A 26,561-nucleotide genomic window follows, 5' to 3' on the forward strand; every position below is an offset into this window, starting at 1 on the left:
GGCAGTTCCAAGCCAAAGACAGACTTCCTGTCAGCTGACTAGATAACAGACGAACCTCCTTTGAGGCCATAGGCTCTTTCCACAAAGCACAGCTATTTTTACTAAGCCATGAGAGAGTAAATCAGTCATTTGTAAACACACACCCAGAGGAAGATCTTCAGTTTTTCTTATATTTGTGGTCAACTACAGTGAAGAAACATTTAGAAATAGTATGTTAGTAATGTACAAATAGCTGCCTTTATCCAGCAAAGGTAATAATTAATTCCAGAGAATGGAAATAATCATACAATGTATCTATAGTTTGGATCTTGTATGTTCTGCAGGGGGACACCAAGACCCAGGAGCCACAGAAAAGTTCTGCATTAACCACACTTTGCTTGAATAATAATTTATTTTATCAGACTGTCCCATCTCCTGGTTGCAGTCAGGACTCAAGCCAATCAGCCTGGATTAGTAGTGTACTGTCAAAGTTGATTCCCAAATGTAGCAATATTTGGAAGCCTTCTATACTACTCTCAGCCTACTATTTGGAAGCAACTGCAACACACTGCCATGGTTCCAAGCTCCAAGAGAGAGTCATGGACAAAGAAGTATTGCAGCCCTTATTTCCAGCAAGCACACGGGTCCATCCTCTCGTGCACTCTTTTTCTACTGATGGATACTTATAAGTCAGATTTCTTTTGCAGACCTTAGTGTCATAATCTAAGAATGATATCAAGGATGGCAATGCAGATATTTATTATTTCCTCATGGCTGCAATTTATAGGCCACTCAGTCCCAAAAATGGCCCTAAGTGCCTTACAAATAATACCTAAAAGACAAAACCAGATCCATAACTCAGCAATCAGTGATGTGCATAGAACCTTTGTATTTGACATCACACCAAGGAAAAACAACCACAATTAGACCCATCACCACCTGCAAGGAGGGGCCCACCATACTATACAGAGAGAAAGGGAAACCAAGTCCTAATAGGGCAGGTTAAAGAAACTGGATATATTTGGCCTGGAGAAAAGAAGAATAAATGGGGGAGACCAGAAAATGGGAGACATCCAGAAGGGCTGAGGGCAGGATTAGATCAAATGTGATTAGATTACGGAGTAGATTTTGGTTGAACAGTAGCAGAACTTTGATGGTTGGGTCAGGTCAACAGTGGAACCAGTTACAGGTAGTCCTTGGTTAACCAGTGCCCTGCTTAGTGACTGAAATTGTGATGGTGCTGAAAAAGTAACTTTATGATCGGTCCTTCAACGTACAACCATTGCAGCGTCCCCACAGTCGTGTGATCACCATTTGGAGGCTTCACAACCAGTGCACGTTTACAACTGTTGCAGCATCCCATGGTCACATGATCACCATTTGTGAGTTTCACAGCTGACTTCTGACAAGCAAAGTAAATGAAGAAGCTAGCAATAAAATCACAAGTCATGGTCACATGATGTCTTACTTAACAACTACAGGTGATTAATTAATGACCATAGTGGAACCGACATAGGTCAAGCATGGTCATGTGTTTGTTTCACTTAAAGACCACATTGCTTAGCAACAGAGTTGCTGGTCCCAATTGTGGCTGTTAAATGAGGACTACCTGAGAGGAGCTGGGGAGGAGCTAGTCCCTTGCTGGAAAATACTCGACAGTCATCTGTGCTCTGAATCCAGTCCTTCATCCAGTCGTTTATTCAATTCATCTGTGTTCAGTCATTCTAGTAATGGATTTTCTGTATTAAGTTCAAAGTTGGCCTTGATGGCATACATGTTTCTTCCCTCCCTGCTGCTGGCTTTATGATAAGAAGCACTCACTAATGATTGTGAAATAACCACAATAAGCTCTTTTAATGTACTCTGACAATTTAATCTAGGTTACACCAAAGAGAGCTTTGTACTTTGCTCTAAATCAGAAGTCAGACTGGTCTGGTTTAGAGCGGCATTGTGAGTTCTTGTATGAAGGTCCAGGTAACTCAAAAAAATAATACTTTTTTTTACAGCTTCCTTTGCATGTAATATTTGAGAACTAAAACCTGAAATCTCTTATGGTTTTGCTTTACATCTTGCTTGACAACACCAAAACCTCCATAGGTTTAGGGCCATTTTTTTAAAAAATAATTTTTTAAATTTTGGTGGGGAGGTGACCTGGTTCCTACTGGGTTAGTTCCTGATCTCTGCTCCGAAGCTTTCTAGCCACTCTTCAAACTATCTTTACTTCCCCTTTCAATCAGGAAATATAGTTTCAACCCATATGCTCACTGGGTTAAAATTCTGTGAAGCAAAAATAATAAATAATAAATACAGGGAACAGGGGGATAAAATGGTATTTGCCCTTAGCTGAACTTGATATGGGTGTGCCTATGACCATTTTTAGACTGGGGTGCTTCGTGACTCTTTCAGAGGCATCATAGTTCTCACCTTCAGCAAAATAAATGGAATAACTGTGCATCTAAGTTGTCAAAGGCTTCTGAGGTACTCCTACTTGAGTTATTTCAAAAGCCCCAAAGGAGTGATAAGTATGTGGTTAGAGAGATTTCATCTGAAAGCAGAGCATGAATTAGAGCTGTAAGATAAAGTCGAGATACAACAACTAAACAAGGATATGAGGACTGCAAATAAGCATTTAAGGGTGGTCATATTCAGGAAGGGGATGAGTAATACAGCCTGAGAAGAAACAACCAAAAGATAAATGGGGTTGATGCTGTGCTGTGTTCAATGAAAAGAAGTAAAAGAACCTGAATCTTGTAAGATTTGTTAGGACATTACAGAATGAAACTATTCTTATTCAATTTGATGTACAAGAAATTGCCTTTTTCTAAAGGAGGGGGAAAAAATATCAGTGAAATTTCCACTGATTGATTGATTGATTGATTAAATTTGTATGCCGCCTCTCCCCCCCCCGGCATGGAGTTCTAGTACTTCCTTAGTTACAAGATGGCCAAGAAGTGTTGGTATAAATGCCTATCTTTTGTGGAAAAATCCTCTCTCAAGCACACTACAGCTTCTTTATCTTTAGTGCTTCAGTTAAATGACATGAGAAGACATCTGGAAGAAACTCCTCCATGGGGCACCATTTACCACTTCCAACCATTGTTCAAAAGCACCACCAAAAAGAAATATGGAAGAAATTCTCAAGTACCCTGAGAATAACATAGAAAAACAGAAGCATGTTTTCCTGGGCCAGAAAATATTTGAGAAATTTCAAGCCAGTTCCAATCCAGATGTTTTAGCTGGTTTGGAATCCTGTTGTGTTTTGGCTCAGCCACTTGGAAAGACAATCTTGCCAATTCTAGTTCCTGCAAACTGGCTTTCTGAGGTTGCTGGGGGAGGGGGACGGAAATAATGGTGCAGTTATTGCTTTTAATGCCTTAAGGGTATACATGTATATTAAGTAGAGTAAGCTCCTCTGAATTCCACTGGGACTTCCTTCTGATAGAGATATGATGCAAATGGCCCAGTGTCTCTCCTTCCATATGTTCCTCCCTGAACTTTAGATGCATAAGTGGGACTTTATTGCATACCTCATCAATTAGTGAAGCACAAGGGCACGCAGGTCACGCCTTTGTTTCTGTACTGTAATGGTGGTATCATTGTTGAATCTACCCTTTTTCATCAAGTCTGTTTCTTTCGCAGCTTCTTTTTACCCAAAAGTTAAGTCCATTTTAAATGAATGTCTTTTTTTTTTTTAAATGCATATCATAATTTTCTGGAAACATTTTAATTTTAAATTACTTGCTTAAAGCAAGCTTCCACTCTTGGTTGTGTGTAGCTCTGTGCATGTGAAGATTGTACTGATGCTTTTATGAAATTCTGTTATCACTTCTGCAACGCTTTTGATTATATCTTTTACTGATGGCTTGAAATTGATTGATTGATTGGTTGACTAGTTGATTATGTGCCATCAAATCATTTTTGACTCCTAGTGACTGCATAGATTTTCTCCATGATGATCTATCCCTGACCTGTTCTTTCAAGTCTCCCAACGGTGCACCCATCACCCCTGTAACTGAGTCCATCCACCTTGCTGCTGGTCATCCTCTTCTTCTCTTTCCTTCCACCTTTCCCAGCTTTAGAGCCTTTTCCAGAGAGCTGGGTCTTGGCATAATGTGTCTAAAGTAGGATAATTTGAGCGTGGTCATGTGTGCCTTGAGTGAGAACGCTGGGTTGATTTGTTCGATATAAGTTCGAAATTAGCTCGTCTTTTCTGCTGGTCTGTTGAATGCTTAGCAGAAAAGGGACCTTGGCGCACATGCACAGAGATCAATAAACAAATCCAAGACTTCGAGTTTGGCTAGACAGGTAGAGCCCACGTTACTGGCAGCTGTTGAAAGAGACTCAGCAGAGATCCAAAGTTATACATAAAATGAAAGACGGGAAAAGATGAAAAGGAAAAGGAACGGAAATGCTAACAATAGAAATCCCAAAAGCCTGGAAACAAATGACAGCAGAACAAACAGGGACTCTCTGTCACAGGGGACAGGACATGTCCCTCTACTATTGAAGTATCACCTTGAAAGGGTCCCACCACCTAATATATGATGTTTCTTGAATAGGTTTGCCTGTATCTTTGTACTGCATCTCTTGTTTTATGATCTCAGGTTATTGCAAATATTCGGATTGGTTTTGACAGAGATCAGAGTTAGGGTTCAGATTCGCCAGTCTTGGTACAGAGAAGCAAGGGATGCAGGAGAAATGTCCAAATCTAGAAGTTGTGCAACAAGGTTGGCCCCCCAGAGTAACACCCACAAGCACCAGTTCACCCCTTCCAGGGCCTGCCCCTCCTTGTCCCATCTGAATTTTCATTGTTTTTTAAAACATGAGAAATGAATTATTTCAGTAACTAGGTAAAATACAATGTGTGAACACAACCAATGAGAAGAATATGACTGCTATCCTACTTCTATAAATAAAGGGGTATGGACATGTTATTTCCTCCCATAGGCAGATGAGATTAATTCTGTGCTGAAATGTGCCTTCCAATTTTCCCCAAATTTTTGTCCCCTGGAAGAGAGGCTTCTGTTTTTCTACCTTATTCTCAAGGTACTTGAGAATTTCTTTTAAATTTCTCTTAGTGCTTGTTTTGGCTTACTTTCTAGTTTGAGGTGGCAGAAGGTGCCAGTGGTAATGTTATTTTCTGTTGCATATCTTTCTATCATGATATTAAAGAAGCTAACAATTCTTTATTAAAAAAGAAGAAGGGTAGACTTCAAAACCATGTTTTCTTACACTGATGGTTTTAAATCCCCAGTGTGCATGTATTCCCATGATCAAGTAACTCCCCTGACTGCTTTCTCTTCCTATCTGGAATTCAGCCCTTTCTCTCCCACTGCCCTTTGTGGAAACTGGAGGACAAATGCACGTATACTGTAGACAACTGAAGTAATATGGATTTGGATTCCAGACACATAGCCAGATATGCCTTTTGCAACTAATCTACAAAAAATTTGAACAGCTAGAGAAAATACCCAGAAGCAATAATGGTATGAACTTGGAAACTTTCACTGATGATTTTCCTCCAATACATACCATACCTGTGCAACTTTTACAGCTAGAAAATCATCTGTTGGGGTGGTGTAGTGAGTCCTGCAGTGTGCAGGGAGTTGACTTGATGACCTTTTAGGTCCTGATTCTAATTCTATGAGACTAGAAACAGCTTTTTCCGAAAAGTCTTAACATTTCTCGGTTGTGTGTTTTTCAAAAAACAGTGTGGCAAAGCCACAAGTAAGGAAACGAACATATTTCCTGCCTCTACAGGTTCAAAAGGACGTTTCTTTCTCTTTCCTTTTCTCTGTTGCTTCTTTCCCTCATTGCTGTTCTCCAGATCAAAGGATTTGTTTTACAAACCAGCCTTCCAAACGCTGCAACTCAACGTAACCTTCTGAAGGATTTGGAGGAATATTTGCGTGAGGTTGCCCCAGTTTCTGCTGGCCTCCTCCTGCATGCTTAACCATGGAGCACTTAAGCTATTGGCGGCTATTTCTCAATTTTACAGTGGTATTAAACAAATAAGGGGGGGAAATCTAATTTTCTTTTCTTGCTTTGGAGGAGGCTGCTCAAATGGCTGGATGATGCGGATGCAAACACCATTTCCAAAATGGCCACAATGGAGGAATGGTCTTGCCCACTCACAAAATGGTGGCTCATAATTTATTTTATTTTATTTTATTGGATTTCTCCCCCGCCCATCTCCCCCACAATTAGGGGACTCTGGGCGACTTACAAAAAACATTAAAACTATAAATATATATAAAACACATAAAACATCCAAAACTTAAAACAATACTAAAAAAAGGAAGATCCAAGAAGATGGAAAATCAGGCTGCGGAGAGCTGGCCACTATGGGGCTCGCCGTCCCCCTGCTTGAAGTATTCCCTCCCCACCCCAGGCCAAGTGGCAGAACCAGGTCTTCAAGGCCCTTCGGAAGGCCAGAAGTGAGGGGGCCAATCGCACCTCTGGGGGCAGAATGTTCCAAAGAACGGGGGCTACCGCAGAGAAGGCCCACCTTCTGGACCCACTAGATGGAGTTCTTTTACTGAGGGGGTTCGAAGCATGCCCTCTCTGTGCGATCGGGTGGGATGGGTTGAAGACATAGGAGAGAGGTGGTCCCTTAGGTAACCTGGTCCCATGCCATGTAGGGCTTTAAAGGTAATAACCAACACCTTGAATTGGACCCGGAAGCAAACTGGTACCCAATGCAGCTTGTGGAGCAATGGTGTTACATGGGCCCTTCTTGGGGCTCCAAAAATAGCCCGCGCAGCCGCATTCTGGACCAGCTGTAGCTTCTGGATACTCTTCAAGGGTAGCCCCATATAGAGTGCATTGCAGTAGTCTATCTGGGAGATAATAAGGGCATGAGTGACTGTTCAAAGGGCATAACCAGTTACAAAGCACTCATTTCCTGGAATGCTATTTGCAACCATCTCTAGCATCCCCTTCTGCAGCACACCCTCTAACGTTATTGTCTATGTTTGTCCTCTTTCTGAGCAGATGGACACATTTTTGGAGACAGCCCTGAGTTGCAACTGACCATCGTTTTTTTATTCTGAAGGAGCTTTTGTAACCTGTATATATGCTTGGGAATAAAAAACTGGAGGAGAACGCTATATTCTGCAATATGGCAGCTTTTTATTGTTGTTTTTCAATCTATTAAAAGTTGGTAGGACAGAACGCCTGATGGGTTCTCAGAGTAACACTGATGCCCCCAATGCCATACCTGCTTAAATGAAGAGTTTCTGAGCATTGCCAAGCTGACTATACCACTATTAATTTATTTGAAGAGGACCTAAACTGTGATTGATTGATTGATTGATTATGTGCCATCAAGTTGTTTTTGACTCCTAGCGACAACATAGACAGATTTTCTCCATGATGATCTGTCCCTAACCTTCTAATTTGCATTAGAACTCCAGACAAGCTTTCAAATTATAAATTCCAAATTGCTAGAGGAAGTTGGAACGCCATCAAAGAAAAGGAAATAAGTCTCCACTTTCTAGCTTTCATTGTTTTCTTCTTTCTCTGACGTCCTAGTTTTCTAATTTCTCGCAAACTTAAAAGCCTCATTATCACCTCATTTATTTCCCATCAGAAAGAGAGCCTTTACACTTCTACAGATGATATCATCATTGTTCCTGTTCCCAACACAGTTCCTCAGCTGTTACTTCATGACATGTCTTGGAGGTAACTTTACTATTTTTAACTTTCAAGTAAATATTGTACCTATAAATGTTTCAGATTCATTGAAAACGCTTATCTTTCTCATTTTTTCTCTTTGCATCCTGTTCTATATCTTATATGTGATTTCCCAGCCCACAGGTTTTTACTTCCTCCTCAACAGCAGCGTTCAGTTAGAGTTACTGATTTACAGACATTTAAATGGGAATTAAATTGCTTACTGTTTGTTCATTTTCTTTCCCTCTGAATTTAAAGAATAATAAAGCGGGCTAATTCTTTGCATTAAGGATGGGTATGGAGAGAATGATGCCTTTTTAAAAGGAAGGCGACACTGGAGAAACAACTGAAGAGGATTGGGGTACAGTAGAAGCCACAATGATGTCACAGGTGGCATGACATCATTTGTGCAATGACATCATGAGACCTGCAATGCCACTTGCCCCATTGCCTCCCTGCAGACTTTCATGCCTCCATCAGGAGAAATTAAAATCTATCTATCTATCTATCTATCTATCTATCTATCTATCTATCTATCTATCTATCTACCTATCATCTATCTATCTATCTATCTATCTATCTATCTATCTATCTATCATCTATCTATCTATCTATCTATCTATCTATCTATCTATCTATCATCTATCTATCTATCTATCTATCTATCTATCTATCTATCTATCATCTATCTATCTATCTATCTATCTATCTATCTATCTATCTATCTATCTATCTATCTATCTATCTATCATCTGTCTGTCTGTCTGTCTGTCTGTCTGTCTGTCTATCTATCTATCTATCTATCTATCTATCTATCTATCTATCTATCTATCTATCTATCTGATTTGTCTTAAGCAACACTGGGCAGCTCACATGGGCCAGAACTATAGCTCTTCTATGACCAAAATATGTTCCCCAAACTGCAAAATGAGTAGCTGTGGCTTATTCTAATACTCAGCAAATGTAGGTGGTTAAACCTTGAGATGTTACTTGAGATAAGATTCTGGTTGCCAATTGGAGATGCTATTGACAAGCGCTTGCAGTTTCCTTGGCAAGATTTTTGAAAGTGGTTTTCTCTTCCTAAGGTTGGCAGAGAGGGACTGGTCCAAAGGGACCCAGCGGATTCCCTTGGGCTAAGATGGTTTCTGCTATAATCCAGCACCTTAACTGAGTAAACTGGCTCTTCTATGTACCTACACACACACATATATGACATATCAGGAAGAAAGATGATAAATTACTGCTTCTGCTAGTTCTTCTTACTTGCAATATTTTTAAAAGGTGTGACCCTCTGCCGAAGACCTAAGTAGTCCACTGTCCCTTTCCTCCCCATTTCAGTCAGCTACATGATCAGCTCCAAGCAGCAGAGGATTAGCTGGTAGGGTAGACAGAACCATTACAGACTGTTTTTTTCCTTCTTCTTCCATTGTTCTCTTACATGCCAAACTTCCTGCAAGGTGGAAATAAAGCCCACCTCCTCAGAGCAACAGGTTTTAATCTAAGTCCAGACCTGCCATGCTAGTTTTCTGATTTCCAAGGAATATCTGTTTTACATGTAGAAAGGAATGGAAGAGGGGCAAGATGGGGTAGGAAGAGCAGCCCTTTGAATTGGTTCCGCATCACTTGTAAAAAATTTAGCATGATAGTGAGCCAAATCCCTTATCTCACCCAAACTTCAGTTGAAGGCTTAGTCTGCCACCAGAACTGAGAGAAGAAGATGGAACAAGGGTGTTCCTGGGCCATAAACATTTACTGCTGAGATGAGAGACCAAGGCACGCCAGAAGAAATGATATCACTCTGCATTTAGGAAGATGGCAACATGCGATACTCTGTTCTCTGCAAGATTTTTTCACCATATTGCTCTCGTCTGCTACATGTATAAGTCAGGAGTGGGGATATTGTGAACTGCCCAGAGTCACTTTTTGTGAGATGAGCGGTATCTAAATTTGGAATATAAAATAAATAAATATACCTTCAAAACATGATGCTTCCAGTCAGAAGCTTGTAGCTCATTGGTAGAGCAGGTAGCGTTTAAAAGTTCTTGGTCATTTCTAAATAGGGCACTGACCAAACTATTGATCAATAACTGGATCTGTCTTCCTCTGTACCAGGTGTCTTTTTCACCTTGAAGAGGAAGCTTTCCTCTGTCAGCTGCTGTTGGGAACAAATATATAAAGAGCAGTGAATCCAACTATAATTTATTCAGCAGGCTTTGCCATACTTTACATGAGTTATTTGTCTGTGGATAAAAGACATCATATTTGCCCAATTAAATCCAGGGGGACAAGGTGGTTCTGTTTTGTGACCCTCAGTGCTCAGTCTCAGGGATGTAAAACTAGTCAAGACTGTAGCCACAACCATGCAATTGAAGCCTTTTTTAAACATGTGTTGTGCACCCAATACATGTAAACAGAGGGTGGGTCTTCAATCACATGGCCACAGCTGCTATTCTGATGATTTTGACCTTCCCCATGAATACCCCTGCTCCCTCTGATTACACTGCATACATACACCTCCCCAAAGTTTCCCATAATATTAGGATAAAACAGAAGATTGTCTCACCAAATCGTTTTCAATTTTTTTTTTTAACTAGACTCTGTTGTTCTGTGCCCAAAGTCTATTAGGACTGAGACAGGGCATAAATATTGTATAAATAAATCCTAAATCAAACATCATAGTTGACTGTAAGAATGGCAGGTTTGGATGCTAATTCTAAGGAGTACGAAAGGAATATTGATAACTGGGACTTATTAGAAATGGGCCGATTTTATTGAGCTTAGTTTTGGAAAGAAACTGTCCCATGAAGTCAATCATCCTGCCCTTTCAGAGCAATCTAATTAATACAATTGCTCTAATGAAGCTGGTTGCCTTGATCAGCCAAATTGCTTTGATAACAAAGAAAACAGATTACCTATTGAACCTGCTCCAAAAATACTGTGAATCTGTTCTGATGAAGAAATCTCTTTGCTTCCTGGTTCTGCTTCAAAGCCGCTCTCTAACTGAAGGCCCAGTGACGTAAAGCATCCCTTCAAAGATCTTCACAGGTCTACCTGTTACTTTTTACATCTCCAGCTGGAGCAGGAAGAAGCTACTTTTCTTTAATGAACTGAATGATCTCAGAAACTACATCTCTCTGCCCTCTGCTGGTTATGGGAGATGAAAGCTCTGCAAGAGAGCCTAGCTGTGGCGGGCTGGGGTTGTGTGAAGCAGAAAGCCGAGGGCGGAAGTGAAATGAAGCAAGAGTCAAGGAACTTTGTCAATAAAACTGGGCAAGGCTTGAAAATTGTAATCACATACCAGAGAGGACTATCTCATTCTTAGCAGACCTTGGCACTGACTCTCAGCTGTGTGCATGTAACTAGTTCAAGATGTTGAAACAGAAGCTGTTGGGAGGGAGAAAAAACAGGAACTAAGACATTTTCCAAGTTGTTTTATTTCCTCCCCACAAGGAGAAAGTGCTTTATAGTCATTTTGCATAGTCCTGGCAAGTCCAAAACCCCTTTGAATGGAAACTACCAAGATCAGCTAGCAATGCCCTTGTCAACCTCTCCATGTTTTGTAACAGTTAAAGAGGAGAAGGGGAATTGTACCATGATGTTTAAATGTTTGACACTGAACTTTCTGAAGTTCATAGAGCAGGAAACAGGGAGGAAGAAAGAGAAGAAAATGTATTTGGGAGGAAGATAGTGTGGAATGTGCTGCCCATTTATATTTTTTGCTGATCATGGCTCAGCTGCTTCGAGAGCTTTGATAATGAGGTGCAAAGGCATAATTGTTAGGGTTTCAAAATGATCAGAAAGAAGAGCTTTGGATATTGCACAACCTACTGATTAAAGCAGCCCATCTTTTTTCAAGCTGCTGTGCCAGCTATAAACCGTTGACTCATTAAAGTTAGCGCATCTGCAGTGTTTTCTTAACTGAAGACTGACAAAGATGTGCCTGAACAGACTTTAATCCAGCAGCTTCCAGGGTGTGAGTGTGTGTTTCTATGTGCCTGTGTGTGTGAGAGAGAGAGTGTGTGTGTCAGGCTATCAAAAACTGTGTAGTGATTTAAAAAAAAAAAGCTTTCTTTATCTTGACAAGTTTTACAGAAAGAAATAGAACAAATACAATATATAAGAAAGAAAGAAAGAAAGAAAGAGAGAGAGAGAGAGAGAGAGAGAGAAAGAAAGAAAGAAAAAAAGAAAGAAAGAAAGAAAGAAAGAAAGAAAGAAAGAAAGAAAGAAAGAAAGAAAGAAAGAAGAAAAACAGGGGAAAAAATGAAAACAAATTAAAAAACCACCATCCAACTGAACAAAAGAAACTCCTCCACACACACACACAAACAACAGAAAAAGGGAAATATGTCACATTAATCAAATGTCAGATAAGTTTCTAAATCTACTTAAGGAAAAAAAAATAAAGTTAATGATTCTCTAACATTACAAAATATCATTAAAATCTATGCCACAAAAATTATCTTGAGTCATTTTGATTAATGGATAGAATTGCCTTTTCAAAAATGGATCTTACATATCTCCTGAATTAAATCCTTAATATCAGGAATATTACTACTTTCCCAATTTCTTAAAATAATTCTCTTAGCCACATTCCAGGCCTTAAAACCATCACTCCTCAAAAGTAGTCATATTCCAAAATGTTGGGACATAATTTAACATAATACTAACATCTTTAACATTAAAATATTCCCCATGAATCTACTGATATACCTGAAAATATTGTTCCAAAAAGATGTCAGTAATTCACAAGACCAAATCATATGAGTTAATGACCTCATAATTTTTTTCCCCAAAACTAGTGTTGTGATGCCAGCCTGCCCATTTCTGTGCATGCAGTGTGATATCACACACATGTATGAAGGACAGAGTTTGTGGTGCAACACTATGACAATACTTTTGTCATTCTGACAAAAACAGGAAGATCCTGAAGATACTGTATCAGTTCTGTCAACATGGAAAAAATGCATAAATAAATAACTGCTTAAGAGATAAAAAGAATCTGGAAGAAATAAAAACCAAGCTGGGTATTCTGACATTTCACAGAAGAAATGTCTCCACTTCTACTTGGGGCAACCTTATTCTAGCGTATGCGTGATAATAGATATTGCCTAAATGGCAGTGTCCGCCTTATTCTTCTTAAATGTACTTAGAGTGAACACCTGCTTCTTATCAACCAATAGGAGCAACGGTTCAAACTTTTATCTAAAAAAACATAAGAAAAAATTTCCATAACATTTATATATGTTAATGTATATGAATAGATGGGGGTACAGGAGTTCATATTTCAATTTATATAGATCTGTGATAGAGAAATGGATGAAGTTCCCTCATCTGGCAGTAAATTAACTTTAGATATTACCCTGAGGGTAATAACATTGGGAGAGTATTTTTTAACATTTTAATGTTTTTTCCCTTTTAATACTATTCAAGAAAGAGTGTTCACCTTTATACACTGGGTGTGGATAGACTCATAAAAGAGATATGGGGAATTCATATGATAATATGTGGAGTTTGTGTATTTGTTATTCTTAGTGTAAATGTTTGGTTGAGCCTGGTACCAGACTGGCAATATCTTCAGATTTGTTTTAAGATGAAGACTTGGGGATCAGTCAAATGTGATGAAGAAAGATTGGGATAAACAGATGTTTTGACTAAGCTGCATGTAACTGGAACACCCACTTCCTTATGAATCAAAATTTGGTTGAACCAGAAACATAATTTCCAGTGATTCATCAGGAATCAGTTTTAGGGAAATAGGTTTATCTGAGAGTTTTAGCAATTACAGAATATTTGTTTCTCTGTTTCTAGTTCCTCAATACAGTGCCCTTCAAATGTATGGGACCATTATTCCCAAAATTCTTGGAGTGGTGGACACAATATATCTAGACAGTGTCGTAAGAGTTCTTCTAGTTAGTAGACTAAATTACATTTAAGCTGAAAAACCAGTACCATCATACAGTATTGCCTATGGTTAATGGATGTAGAGGCACCCCGTCCAGCTTCTCATCTTTAGAATGAGAAAACTTTGCTAATCTTTTCAGCTTCAAGTCCTATCAGACCCTGCTTGCATAATCAGTAGTAAGGAATTGTGGGAGGTGTAATACAAAGTAGGAGGAGACCACGATGTTGTCTTTCCTTGACTTTATACGAATTATTTCATTAGCAGTAGGTATGCGAGTGTTCAGGATTTAGTAAGCATTGAGTCTGGAGGCAAATGAAATTTGAATGCTACAGAAAGTGACAACTATATTTTTGACAGAAGCTGTTCATAGAATTGTTCTCAAAAGTCCTTATAGGTGATCTGGAGTATGGCAGGGCTTTCTTGGGTGCAGAATGTAAATTGGAACAGCTAATAGCCTGAAGGAAGGAGTGTGCCATATAAAATACTGAATTATGTGACAGGGAGATGGTGTTACTAAGGTAATCGAGAGAACTGGGAACAATACCATTTTGGAAAAATATTTTCATCACTCATGTTCTTCAGTCCAACTCACAGCTTTGTCCAGCAAAAGACAGGTTTCACTTACACTTGAACAAATCTGGACAGAAGTTGTTCTTGATGAAACCTGCACTGCAGTTTCTCCACTTAAGAGGGAGAAAGTACTTATATTGGGGCTACAAAAATCTGAACAACCACTAGATGCCAGCAAGGAATTAGTTTTCCATATTACTTTGATGACAACTAGTGGTTATAAGATGGGCAGCTACAGAAATAATTGAAATAAAGAAATAATAGCATCTACAGTAATAAACAACATATAAATTATGTTTATATAATTTATAACACCTGGAGAAGTGCAGAACTTCTGGTGTTCCAGGGGTTGATGAACTACAACTCCCAACATCTCTCTCAATTAACCATTCTAGATGAAGCTGCTGGGAGTAGTAGTTTAACAATATCTGGAAGGCTGCAAGTTCCCTATTTTTGTCCTGCACTTAATGCAGAAGAAAGAAGGATAAAAACAGGTGTGTCAGTTGGGGGTGGGAGAGTCAAAAAAATCAAGATGGCGGCTGTGACTGCATGTTTGAAGCCCTGCTCTTTTTTATGTGTAACACTAGTAAAAAAGATGGTGACCCCTGGATAAGAATCAGCTCTGTTATTCTTTATTAAAATCTTTCTCTCAAAATATTTATTTATTTAGAAAATTTTAAAGGATTTTTGAGTTGGCAGGAATGAAAAAAATGCTATTATTTTTTATTTTATTAAAACTTTCTATACAGTTTTAAGAGCTGTAGCTTATTTTTTATCATTCTGGCATCATTATGAAACAATGCATCTACTGTACATAGTACATTGAGACCCTTTGTCAACTGAATGTTAGATAGACAGACAGACAGACTTGTGATTCTTTTCTTAGAACTAGGGCCACCATACCTGGGCTACATACAGTATATCTGAATTCTATAACACCTTTCTGAATCTCTTTTCTGCCAATGCATAATTGTCCGGATTTTGTCTCTTAAATCTGATACTTACTTAAAGCACTTACTACAGCTGCTATTTAAGGGGGAAAGCACACCTTCAAAGAGGTAGTGCAGGATTTCCTGTTTTTGCACTTAAACTGAGTAGTCTTTAAAGAGCTAGTAGTCATGAAAGGAGACAACATGGAGGAGGAGGAGTTTATAGTTTTCCCAAGTTCTTTGTTTAAATGTTTTCTTTGCAAATGGATAGATGGGAACATAAACTAGGTCTACATGTAATGTTTTCTCAAAGAGGTGGGTGTGGATAGGTGTGTGTGTGGGATGGCCCAGGTCATACACTTCCAGGCCATGATTTACAAACCAGAGGAGCTAGATTCATACCGTATGATAAGGTAAAACAAAGCACATCTCATTTTAGTGAGTTGTGTGAACCCAGGGAGACAGATATATATTTCTAGGTCAGCCTTTCACTTAATCCACTTTTCCTTTTCTTTCATAATTACATATTCAAGCACACAAATGGGTACATATGCTCAAAGGATTTGATTGCAGAAGTTCCTGGAAATGAACCATCCTGAATTCAGAATGAGACAAGCTTAGTAAAAGCCACAAACTGGAGCAATATAGAATGATTTAAAAAACATCATAAATTTGTACGCTGAAGAGCTAGGATAAAATAACAGAAATAAATGGCATGTCTTCATAATAGTAATCTTCAGCCTAACCTTAGAACTCAAGTGTTCTTTCTTCAAGCAGTTTTGCTAAGTCAGTGGGCACTTTTTAAGTCGTACTGGCTGGGGAATGCTGGGAGTTGAAGTCCACCAATATTAAAGTTGTCAAGGTTGAGAAACACTGAGCTAGCCTCTGTTTTAAGTCCTCTAGTGAAGGAGGACTCAATGTCACAAGCAATAGCCTGTCAGATTGAACCTGCTTCCTTGTACTTTTAATTCACTGATTCTAGTCCTGACCTCTGGACCAGTAAGAAATAAGTCTATTTCTCTTTCTGTGGGATAACCCTTCAGATACTATGGAGTCCTTGGGGTTCTCTGAGCTAGGCTGTTTTCTTGCAGACATTTCATTACCCAGGTAGGTAACATCTTCAGTGCTAGAAGGGAATGGGTTTGCTCTGTTTATGTGCAGTAGCTTGCCCTGTCAGTGTTGGTGGGGGTGTGGTTTTCTCCTGTTGTTTACTGCTTGTCTGTCTGGTGTTGATCCTGGTGTTGTGTTAATTCCTGCTTAATCCCAGCTTATCTGAGTGTTGATTGCCGATTAGGTGTTCTGATCTTTTTGTTTCCTTTTGAATAGTGTGTAGATGTTGTTTATCTCTATGTGCCTGTTGATGGCTGACTTGTCTGAATACCAAGCTTCCAGGAATCCCTTGCATTTTTGACAGACAGGACAGACAGGCAAAAGACTAGCAGAATACATGCATCAACACCAAGTAGCAGTCAGAAGACATGATGAAAACTTCTTAATCTCACAACACATGGACAGACTTAACCATAGTTTCAACTGGGAAACTGTTAGCATCTTAGATCAAGCTAAATCCAAAAACATGAGGGAATTCCTGGAAGTTTGGTATTTGGACAAGTCAGCCATCAACAGGCACATAGAGATAAACAACACACTATTCAAAAGAGACAATAAAAAGGAAACAAAAAGACCAGAACACCTCCTCATCAGCAATCAACACCCAGATAAACAGGGATTAACACCAGGATCAACACCAGACAAGCAATCAAGCAGTAAACAAACCCTAATCAAGGAAGTACCAAGGAGAAAACCACACCCCAACCAACACTGACAGGGCAAGCTACTATACATAAACAGAGAGCAAACCTCACTCCCTTCTAACACTGAAGATATTACCTAGATGGGTAACAAAACATCGGCAAGAAAACAACCAAGTTCAGAGAATCCCAAGGACTCCACAATGCAACCCTGAGCTACATATATTGTCTTCTGTCATATATTGCTACATATATTGTCTTCAGATATTTGAAGACTGGTGTTATATCTCCCCTCAGTTGCCCTTTCTGCAAGCTAAACATACCTAGATCCTTTAACTATTCCTTGTAGGGCTTCATTTCCACCCACTTCACCATTTTCGTAACCTCCCTGAGCATGCTCCAATTTATCACTTTCCTTTTTGAATGCTGGTGCCCAAAAGTTTCTTTTCTCCTTAATGCAAGATTCAAAAATCTGAACTAGGCCAAATTGATAGTCTGAATATGAGTTGCAGTATATGGCTGAATATTCCATTTCCAATGCAGTTCAAATATATAAAAGGTAAATTACAGTATTAGTTTAAATTTAGTATGTGATATATAATATCAAATGGATTTGCAGCAGTCTTCACCAATCGAGTGGCCACCCAAGAGGGAGAGGGAGAGAAATGCACACACACATAACATCTGTCAGTCATATGGTTGGAGAAGTGTCGATTACACTTTTCTGTGTCTCTGTGTCCCATTCTGTCACCAAAAATCCTGTGAACATCAAAATGTACTTGGGTGTCCAACATCAGATGTAGATGGCTGGTGTGGGTCTTCCGGGCTGTGTGGCTGTGTTCTGGAAGTTTTTGCTTGTTTTGGTGTCAGAAGCAGCCAATCGTTAACCCAACCCCCCCCCCCCCCCCACACACACACCCTTCAGGCACCCTCGCTCATCTCTATAAATACCCACAACAGGGTCACATCATCCTGGACACAGAGAGAACTGCTCCTGCCTGAGCTCCTGTCCTCCTGAAGATGTCGGTCACAGATGCTGGCGAAACATTAGGAAACAAAATTTCCACACAGCCTGGAAGACCCACACCAGCCATCGTATTCTGGCCGTGAAAGCCTTCGACAATACATCAGATGTAGACTTTGGTAGATCCTAAATATATTTCTGCCAACAGCAGACAGTAATAAGACATGAATTAGGTGTTCTCTTTTTCAAGTTTTGCAAAATTGGGATCATAGCCATAGAGAACTAATAAAAACTTTTAATTAAGGGATTAAAAACATAAATCGATTTTCTTAAATAATGTTTATTGAATCAGAAGGAAATCAAAATATACAAGTATTTAAAATTCAGCTGCTAGTTTAAATTATAACATTAGTCTTACTCTTCCTTACTTTTACAATAACAAATAGAATGCATCTTTGTATGTGTAGCATAGATGTGCTACAAAACTTTCCTACCACAGAATGTTTGTAAATCAGATATAATTGCATTTGTTTTTTTAAGCCATGTTTTTTTTTTAAATCATATAATTGCATAATCTAACAACTGGACCTTTCCCTGTTTTAATTCAACAAAACATATTAATAACACAGAAGTAAATACATCCTTTGGGTTAGTAATAAAAGGGCCTCCACTCTGCCCCCTCGTGTTGGATTCTGGTTAATACTTTAATTACTTTTGAGAAGCAAACTTCTTGCATTTCATTACATGAAGACAGAAATAGATGAGAATTAGTGACAAGTCCTGTACATTTCAGCTGTTTCAATAAACTTAATCACTTGAAAATCAATTTCAAGGGTCCCTTGAAAGATTTATGAATGCGACCCTGGTATTCTTAATCAACAGCGGGGCATGTGTATGTATGTTTGTGTTTTGAAAGTATTTCAGACTACAACTTGCAATGGAGGCTGTTCAGGTTTATAGCTGTTCTTTTCCCTGGATAATGGTGCCCCTCAAAGAGAATCTCTCCGATCATGTACATCACAAGCATTTTAATCTCATCCTTTTCTTATTGTCCAGTACAGTCCTGAGTAAGCCCCACAGTCCGCTGGGTCTTACATCATGTTATCTTTATAACGGCAGCCTTGGAAAGCTTTCACACTCTCATCAATCATTCTCCATACCTGCTTTTGCAAACATCGCACAGTACTAAACAACGGGTCGCCATTTACTATCCTGATTGTGCACTGTTATCTGATAAAACTATAAATAAAGCTTGCCTAGAAAAGAAGATATGAAAGCGTGGTTTGAAACAGGCTTCCAAACCATCCTTTGCATTAACCCTGTTGTGTGAACCATGTCACTGTCAAAACGAATGTAAACAAAACTATTTTGTCTGCATTAACTCATCCATGAGAGCTATTCTTAGCTTGCCAATTAACTTCTCATTTTGTTAAGTATCCCTTTAAGTATCTTTGAGTTTTAATACTGGTACTTGTTACTCAGTTGATTCCCTCTAATATGGTTTGTTTGATGTTGGTTTACTGTCAGCTGTTTGAGATAGGTTAGAACAGGAAACCAATTCCGCAAGTTTTATTGAAACTATATTTATTGACATAGAGTATGGTAACAGAATCTTGAATGCCTGATTTTCCCTCCCTTCTCCTTAGGCTCTAGTGGACTAAGGAGGAACCAAACTGGGCTTCTTTCTATCGTTTTCCATTTTTCTTGGGCTTAAAGCATGCGTGTTGACATGTTGTAACCATCTCTTCATAGTTTCTCCAAGGCCATCTCTGAGCCTCTCCACACTTTGTTACACAAAGCCAGCTAGGACATGGCTAGGGCAATGTATGTATCTAGCTCATAAGAATATTTACCTCTGCATAAATGCACCACTGTTTTACTATGTCCCACAATATTCCTAGCTATGATTAAGATTAACCCAAGACTACCCATGAGAAGCATGAAACATTTTTAGATCATAACAGGATAGACACCCTGCTTTTAGAAGATGCCAGATCCTGTATTCATTTTAAAAAAACCTTAGATATCAGTTTGTTTCCCAGTTCCAACAGACATTGGATGGACTCAGATTCTGGCAGACTATAAAGGAAACATCCACTTGTTTTGAAGCGGGAGAGTCTGTATTTCTGTGAGCTGTGAGCTGTTGCTTCGTGCATCACCCGCTGTTCCTCAACTCACCCTGGGCCCATGGCAAAAAGAGCATCCAAGCCGAACGTGACCCGCCTAAAAAGGGGCGGGGCTTTGATTTGCACGGGTGCAGCTGCTATTGTGGCTTTTTTAATGCCTCTTATAGAGGCCCCTGTTTGTTATATATCAATTCAGTAAATATGAAAGCACAATGGCAGGGTAAGAATGAATAAGTAGAATATCAACAGCCATTACCCATTAATTTGCTTCATACTTCTGCATGCACTCAGGATCTCGCAGAGCAGGGAAACTGAATTTATGTGATGTAAATTACTGAAAAATAAACAAATAGCAAACACACAAATACAAATGGAATTCTTTGCATAACTGGGCAAACTAAGACAAATGATCCAAGACTGCTCTTCTAATATGAGTCAGAGGAAGCTTTCAGAACTTTGCTCATCCTCCAAACTGGTTCTGAAATGATTGGCTTAGCTGCAACCAAGGGTTGCAGAATTTTTGCTGATCAAAGATCATGAAGCTAAGGAGGAAATTTATTTATTTATTTATTGTATTCATTTACTGGGGCTTACATGCTGCTCTGATTGTACAGTGAGAGCTATGCTGGTCTTATGGTAGCCAAAAATCCGGAGGAGTTTGGTAGCACCTTTTCCGACTAACCAATTTTATTAAAAGGAGTAAGCTTTCATGAGTTATAGCTACAGCTCATGAAGGTTTACATATTTTAATAAAATCTGTTAGCTGGGAAAAGTTCTACCAGACTCCTTCTGCTGTTCTAACCCAGCAGGGTTAGTGCTAAATGGGACATGGGACCTGCAATCAGATGTCCTAAGATGACCCTCTCTTAAAATCAGGACATTGGAAGAAACCTGGGGTGGAGGTTACATTTCAGAATGGAAATGTAGGCATGGAGGAGAAATACATTTTCTTCCATTTTAAAAATACAAACATCAGCAGTTCACTTTTCTTGAATTTATAAGTGAACGGAACATTCTTATGCATCAAAATCCACAGTTTGCAAAACTCTGGGACACGGTTTGCAGCTAAAAAGATGCACACAAAAATTGCATATAATGCAGCAAAATATAAGAAATATTGGTGGCTAAATAGGATACATTATGAACTCAATACAGAAATGCATATATTAGACATGCATAGGTTATATGAATTTGTATGCAGGCTTTCTCCTGTTTCTTTTAATTTGTTTTTGTTTGTTTTTTTAGATTCCTAATACAGAAAAAAGAGTGAAACAATTGGTAGACACATTTGATCTTAACCCATTTCCCCCTACTGGTATTCCTCTATCAGCTTTTGCCTTCCGGTGAACCTACCAGCTGTCCTGGATGCTGAACTCCATTTAAATCTTACTGTCTCCCCATTGTGTCTGTCTCGGTAAGCTTTTATTATCTGCTAGCTTTTAAGAGAACATGTTCTGTAAAAGGTAGTCTCTCAAAACATATATTAGCACAGTGGGTGCATTCAGGGCTGCTGGAAGGGGGGTGGTGGTGTTTAATTTGGATCTTTAGCCCAGGCTGCAGCCCCACCACTCCATTTTATTGCTATGTGCTAGAAAGAGGAATGTCAGGCAGCTAAACCAATCAGATGCTGCCTTTTTGGATGCACGACCAGTGAGGACAGTGGGGCAGCGATAGGTCAGCCTCATGGTCATCCCATGAGAGGCGTGGTGGTAATGGCACCAGGAGAGAAGATGGGCGTGGTGTTCAACAGACTGAACTGCAGGGAGGGCAGACAAGGCAGTTCAGTGGGAGAAGCAGTGCACGGGTGACAGTGGAAACAGGCATGTGCGCCCACACAGCCCATAAAACACCTTGCTTGGGATGACCTTGGATCTGTACATCCGTCCTCAGGCACAAGACTTAGTTTGCTACAGCCACGAAAAGGGAGGGAGGGAGAGAGGGAGGGATGAACAATACCAATCATTTCTTCCTTTCTTTTTGTCCCGCAAGGAGAAAAAGTAACGGTGCTCCAGTGATTCTTCAGAGACTTCAGGTTATTCATTATTTGGGCTTCACGACAGACACAATAGACACAGGATCTGTTTGTACCCCAGCATCCGACATCCGTTTGGGGCTCTGGAGAAAGGGGAAAAAAATAGAGAGAGAAACATATAAATATTGCTGAAGGTGCTCAGGAAATTATGTCGGAACCTGACACTGGCAGGCTTTTATTTCCGTCTCTCTTCAGTGGGCCGTTGTCTTTATGCAGATGGTGAAAGAGTCTGCGCCAGAACCGAGTGGGCATTTTGCTACATAAAAAATCCAAATAAGCTTACTGCTAATAGGCAAATTTCATATGGGAAAAAGCTACAACATGCAACATATGGATACTGGCTTGATGTTTACTATAATTTATTTTGTTCTGAGTAGGTAGGAGAAGGAACAAAGATTCTGAAGTCTGCCGCTCAAACCAGTGAGCATTTTTGGGGTGCCCGTGGTGGTCAAAAGAGGTCATGATGGCAGCCACGATGGTGCAATCAAAGTTCCACCGGTTTTTTATGTGCATCTCCACATAAAACCCCCACATTTCATTCAAAATCTTTTAAGAATTGGCCTGAGTTGAGCCTGCAGAAGTGTGAGGGACTTATTTAAAAAAGACAATGTTCTGTCACTAATTAAATTTCTTGTACTTTTCCTGCATTTCTGTATACAGTCCTGCCTATCATATTTAAAACACCAAGCCGTAATACATTTATTGATTGCAGAAGTACCCCAACATGTTTGCTCAATCATATCACATTATTCATCAAAACACTTCTCTCCTGCCTTAGTTTTTCTCTCTCCTGTGTGTTATAAGCCTTTGTGGGTGCAAAAGACACAGGAAGGGGCTGGCTAGATGGGGCTTCTCTGCTTCTAACTCATCCCTGTTTTGATCCTACTTACAAATAATATTAACATTTCACCTCGCTGCTGGAAGGAAAATTGAAAGAAAAGATCGATTGCTAATAGCTCCCAAAGGGTTCTGGGGTGTTTTGCATTTTATTTTGGGTTTCCCATTTGGCAGGACATTGGACAAGATTAACTGAGAACGATTCTAGCGTCGTCCTCCTTTGAATGTCATCTTGTGCCTGCTACTTGAAAGAAATATATAAGTGCAAAGAGCCTGGCCTGAGGACTCACAATCTGAAAGGCACACACAAGAAAAGACAAGAAGATAAAAATAGGATGAAAGTATTGAACCCAAATTCTACAATGTGCAGTTGGAGTCACCACTCAGGGAGTGGAGTTTCCGGCAGCAGAAATTCCAGGAGTAAAAAAGCATCTTTTGCTTCTGGGGATAGAGATGCAATCAGTTGATGGATTCAACACAACCCATTTAACCTGATTACTATCAATCTGCCAGTGAGAAAGAAATCAAAGTGGACTATTTTATGATTTCTTTCCCAGCCCGTTCCTTCTTGGTGGGTTGAGATAAAGGTTGCCAGCATTGTCAGCCAGCACATCCAAAGGAAATAAAGCAAGTTCTATCTATCTTTCTGGGAGAGATATCACATCCTTTCATTCTTATCCCTTTGTAATATTGAGTTGCAGCCCCTGAGAATCTCTGGACTGCGGCGGATAGAAATGTGAAAAATAAATAAATAAAGCTCTAATATCTGGGGAAGAAAACCCACCTCTAGGAGAACTTGGCTTTAAAAGTTTTGTCCCCTTTTCCTTTCAAAGACTATTCCTTTGTTTATTTAATATTTGGCAGGGAGGGAAACAATTACAGAGCTCTTAAGACTCAGATGCCATTTAGAGTGGATCAGGAGAAACTCCTGCTTTACATTCTGAACACTGATTTCTAGCCAGTCTTGACTGACCCTCCACCCCAACCTAACCAAGTTCGATACTTGGATGGGAGACCACTAGGAAATCGCTGGGCTGTTGAGTACACCGGGAGTAAAACAAACTAAAAGGCAAACAAACCAAAATGCAGAATAGACTAGTGGCAAATCTACCCATGTGGTTGCCAAGAAAAGTACATGGATGTATCCAGGGAGCCACTAGGAGTTGAGCTTAAATCAAATGAGTATTTTTTAGGAAAACTGTCTCTTTCCTTCAGCAGGCAGAAAAGTAACTTGGGAGGGACTATGTTGAACCAAAGTCCCCACCCTTCTCAGTCCTCCTCCTACTCTGAGACTGTTTTAGTTAGAAGAGGCAAGGATTACATAAGTTTCATATATTACTTGAGGCTTGAATAATAAACCTTTAGTCAAACTGATAGGAAAAGGCATCTGTGCAAACTGGTCCTATTTAAGAGCTTGATTGGCAGCTTCTGTGTTTTGCAACTGACCAGGAGAATCCTGCAAAAGTGAAAGTTAGAAAACGCTTTCCCCATATCCAGGTTTGGATGCACCTTCAATTTCCAATGAAGAGAGAAACAATAATGACTAAGTTGACACGACGCACTAAACGAAGCCTTTCATTTAAACTCCAGTGTGATATGTGAACACAGCTCTATAGTTCTTTAGCTTCAGGGCGTAACTCGGGAAAGAGATCTCTGGGCCTAAAGCTGATTTCTCTGACGGTGATCTAGCTGCAACCCAGATGGAAACCCACTTATTGAATAGAGAGCCATATTAATCCATTTTTGAATTGCAGAATAACAGTTCTGCAATCTAGCACTCTCTAGCTGTACTTAGACTGCAACTCCCAGAATCCCCATCAGTTTTCGGCTGTACTGGTAGGGAATCCTGGGAGCTGGTCCCAGTAGAATTAGAGGGCACCAGGCTGGATAAGGATTCCACTTCATCCGAGTCCCAAGGCCATCTGGGGGAATGAATTTGGTAGTCAATTGCTCTTACAGCTCCCCTTTTGGTAACCTCGGTAGGGACAGGTCTCCCTCCAGCTTGGTGCCCCTTCCCTTCAAATCATTACACTCCTAATTCATCCTTGAGAAAAGAAAAGAGTGAAGGCCTAGGAGCCATTCTCATCTTGCGCAAGAACGCTTTCTTCCAGGAGTGCTGGCTAGGCAGGGGTTGCTAAGGGAAGTCGAAGGTAACATACAAGGCCCTTGAGAAACCCTCCGAAGGATTGTCGCTTCTCCGTTCGCTTAAGAGGGCTTTGTTGTGCTGCATCCCCTCCGTTCTGAAGGGAGTCTCTCTCGGCTGTTTCCTGTTGCCTGGACTCTTGTGGACCCTTGGTGTCCTGGGTGATTTCTTGCTGCCTGTTCAGGTTCTCCGTTGAATTCTTGCGGCTCCCTTTGGCTGCAGGGTCTCGGTTCTCAGCCGGGGTCAAAGGTCTGTCTGTGAAGTCCAGTGTCTAGAGCAGTTTCAAACAGGGGTTACTTGGTTGGTGGGCTTAAAATAAGAAATGCTTTCGATCGGGCGGCTTGGTTTGCAGATTAGCAAAAGGAAAGCCCAAATGGGGAACAATTTGTTTGCCCAGGAGACCATGTGCTGCAATCTTATGCCCCAATGTGCAGGGCTAAGGGCCAGTGGTGGGCTTGGTACAGGGGTGTCCACACAATATGTTCAAAAAAGTCAAGATGTTGGCCATGATAGAAGTTAGTTAAAGCAAGAACGTTCTTAAGCAAGAACGGCTTCCAGATATACGAAGTATCATGCAGCAAGGCAAATATGAAAATTTAGAATATGGTTTCTAAAGTTTATGTTAGTAAATACTGTAAATCAGTTGGAACACAAAGAAGGGGGACGTCAGAAATTAAATACTTATCTAAACTATTTTTGGTTTCTTTCTTTCTTTCTTTCTTTCTTTCTTTCTTTCTTTCTTTCTTTCTTTCTTTCTTTCTTTCTTTCCTTCCTTCCTTCCTTCCTTCCTTCCTTCCTTCCTTCCTTCCTTCCTTCCTTCCTTCCTTCCTTCCTTTTCTTTTTACAGATAAAAATATAGTGGAGATTTTGGTGCTAATCGCAAAGATGTATACTTTTTTCATAAAATAAAAGCAACTCGTACTTTCTCTGGTATGATCTATCTTTTATTAATATTATATTGAGCATTAATTGCATAACTTCAGTAATTTCCTTTGTCCTCTTATTGATATTATCTCTTTGTTTTAAATAAATAAATAAAAGGATGCGAATGAAGCTTCACCTGTTTTTTTACATGTCATGGTCACCTTCTTGACTTTTTTGACCATATCTTGATGACACCCCTGGCACAGGGCAAGAACTGTACAGCAAGCATAATCTGCCACATGATTAATCTGCTGCAATCCTGTGTTTATGTGAATAAAGACAGCATCACTGGTTTTCTACAAAATCTCTCCCTCCCCCCATTTCTAGATTTTTATATTTAATTTCTTGAATGATAAAAAGGAGGCAAGCTGTTTGGCCCAGAACTATGAGCAGATAACTCTTTTGGCACTGGCATATGCCATGTCAGCATTCTTTTCCTGCCAGTTTCTATCAGCTTTTAGAGCCAGGATAGACCGGCAACCTAGTGCCCATAGAGGCGAATATGTGTAGCTCAGGGTTGAACTGAGGAGTCCTTGGGGTTCTCTGAGCTCGGTTCTTTTCTTGCAAACATTTCATTACCCTGGCTTGGTAACATCTTCAGTACTAGAATGGAATGGGGTTTGCTCTCTATTTATATACTGTGGCATATAAACAGAGAGCAAACCCCATCCCATTTTAGGACTGAAGATGTTACCTAGCTGGGTAATGAAACGTTTACAAGAAAAGAACC

At 39.8% G+C, this 26,561-nt stretch overlaps 1 protein-coding gene and 1 long non-coding RNA gene across 7 annotated transcripts in view; one reads left to right on the forward strand and one right to left on the reverse strand.

Annotated features, from left to right (window-relative positions):
* Nucleotides 1–1,900: 1,900 nt before the first annotated feature.
* On the forward strand, nt 1,901–21,983 carry LOC112540117 (uncharacterized). Its single transcript, XR_003084191.2, has 4 exons — nt 1,901–1,953; nt 7,571–7,662; nt 21,141–21,309; nt 21,885–21,983. It is a non-coding gene; the product is annotated as an uncharacterized LOC112540117 (long non-coding RNA).
* Nucleotides 18,090–26,561, reverse strand: part of BCAS1 (brain enriched myelin associated protein 1) — a 56,237-nt gene continuing 47,765 nt past the window's right edge. For 5 of the 6 annotated variants that reach the window (XM_088153407.1, XM_025163596.2, XM_088153406.1 and 2 more), the window contains 2 exons: nt 24,924–25,178; nt 18,090–22,010 (listed from right to left, as the gene is read on the reverse strand). In XM_088153407.1, coding sequence (XP_088009533.1) covers nt 21,936–22,010; nt 24,924–25,178 — 330 coding nt within the window. In that variant the 3' untranslated portion in view covers nt 18,090–21,935. The remainder of the gene's footprint in view (nt 22,011–24,923; nt 25,179–26,561) is intronic. The other variant, XM_025163597.2, reaches the window with a different exon arrangement.

This window comes from Python bivittatus, unplaced genomic scaffold (genome assembly GCF_059951505.1).
Source record: "Python bivittatus isolate LINGU-HERP-01145 unplaced genomic scaffold, Pbiv_v1 ctg000700_np1212, whole genome shotgun sequence".
NCBI classification, from domain to species: domain Eukaryota; kingdom Metazoa; phylum Chordata; class Lepidosauria; order Squamata; family Pythonidae; genus Python; species Python bivittatus.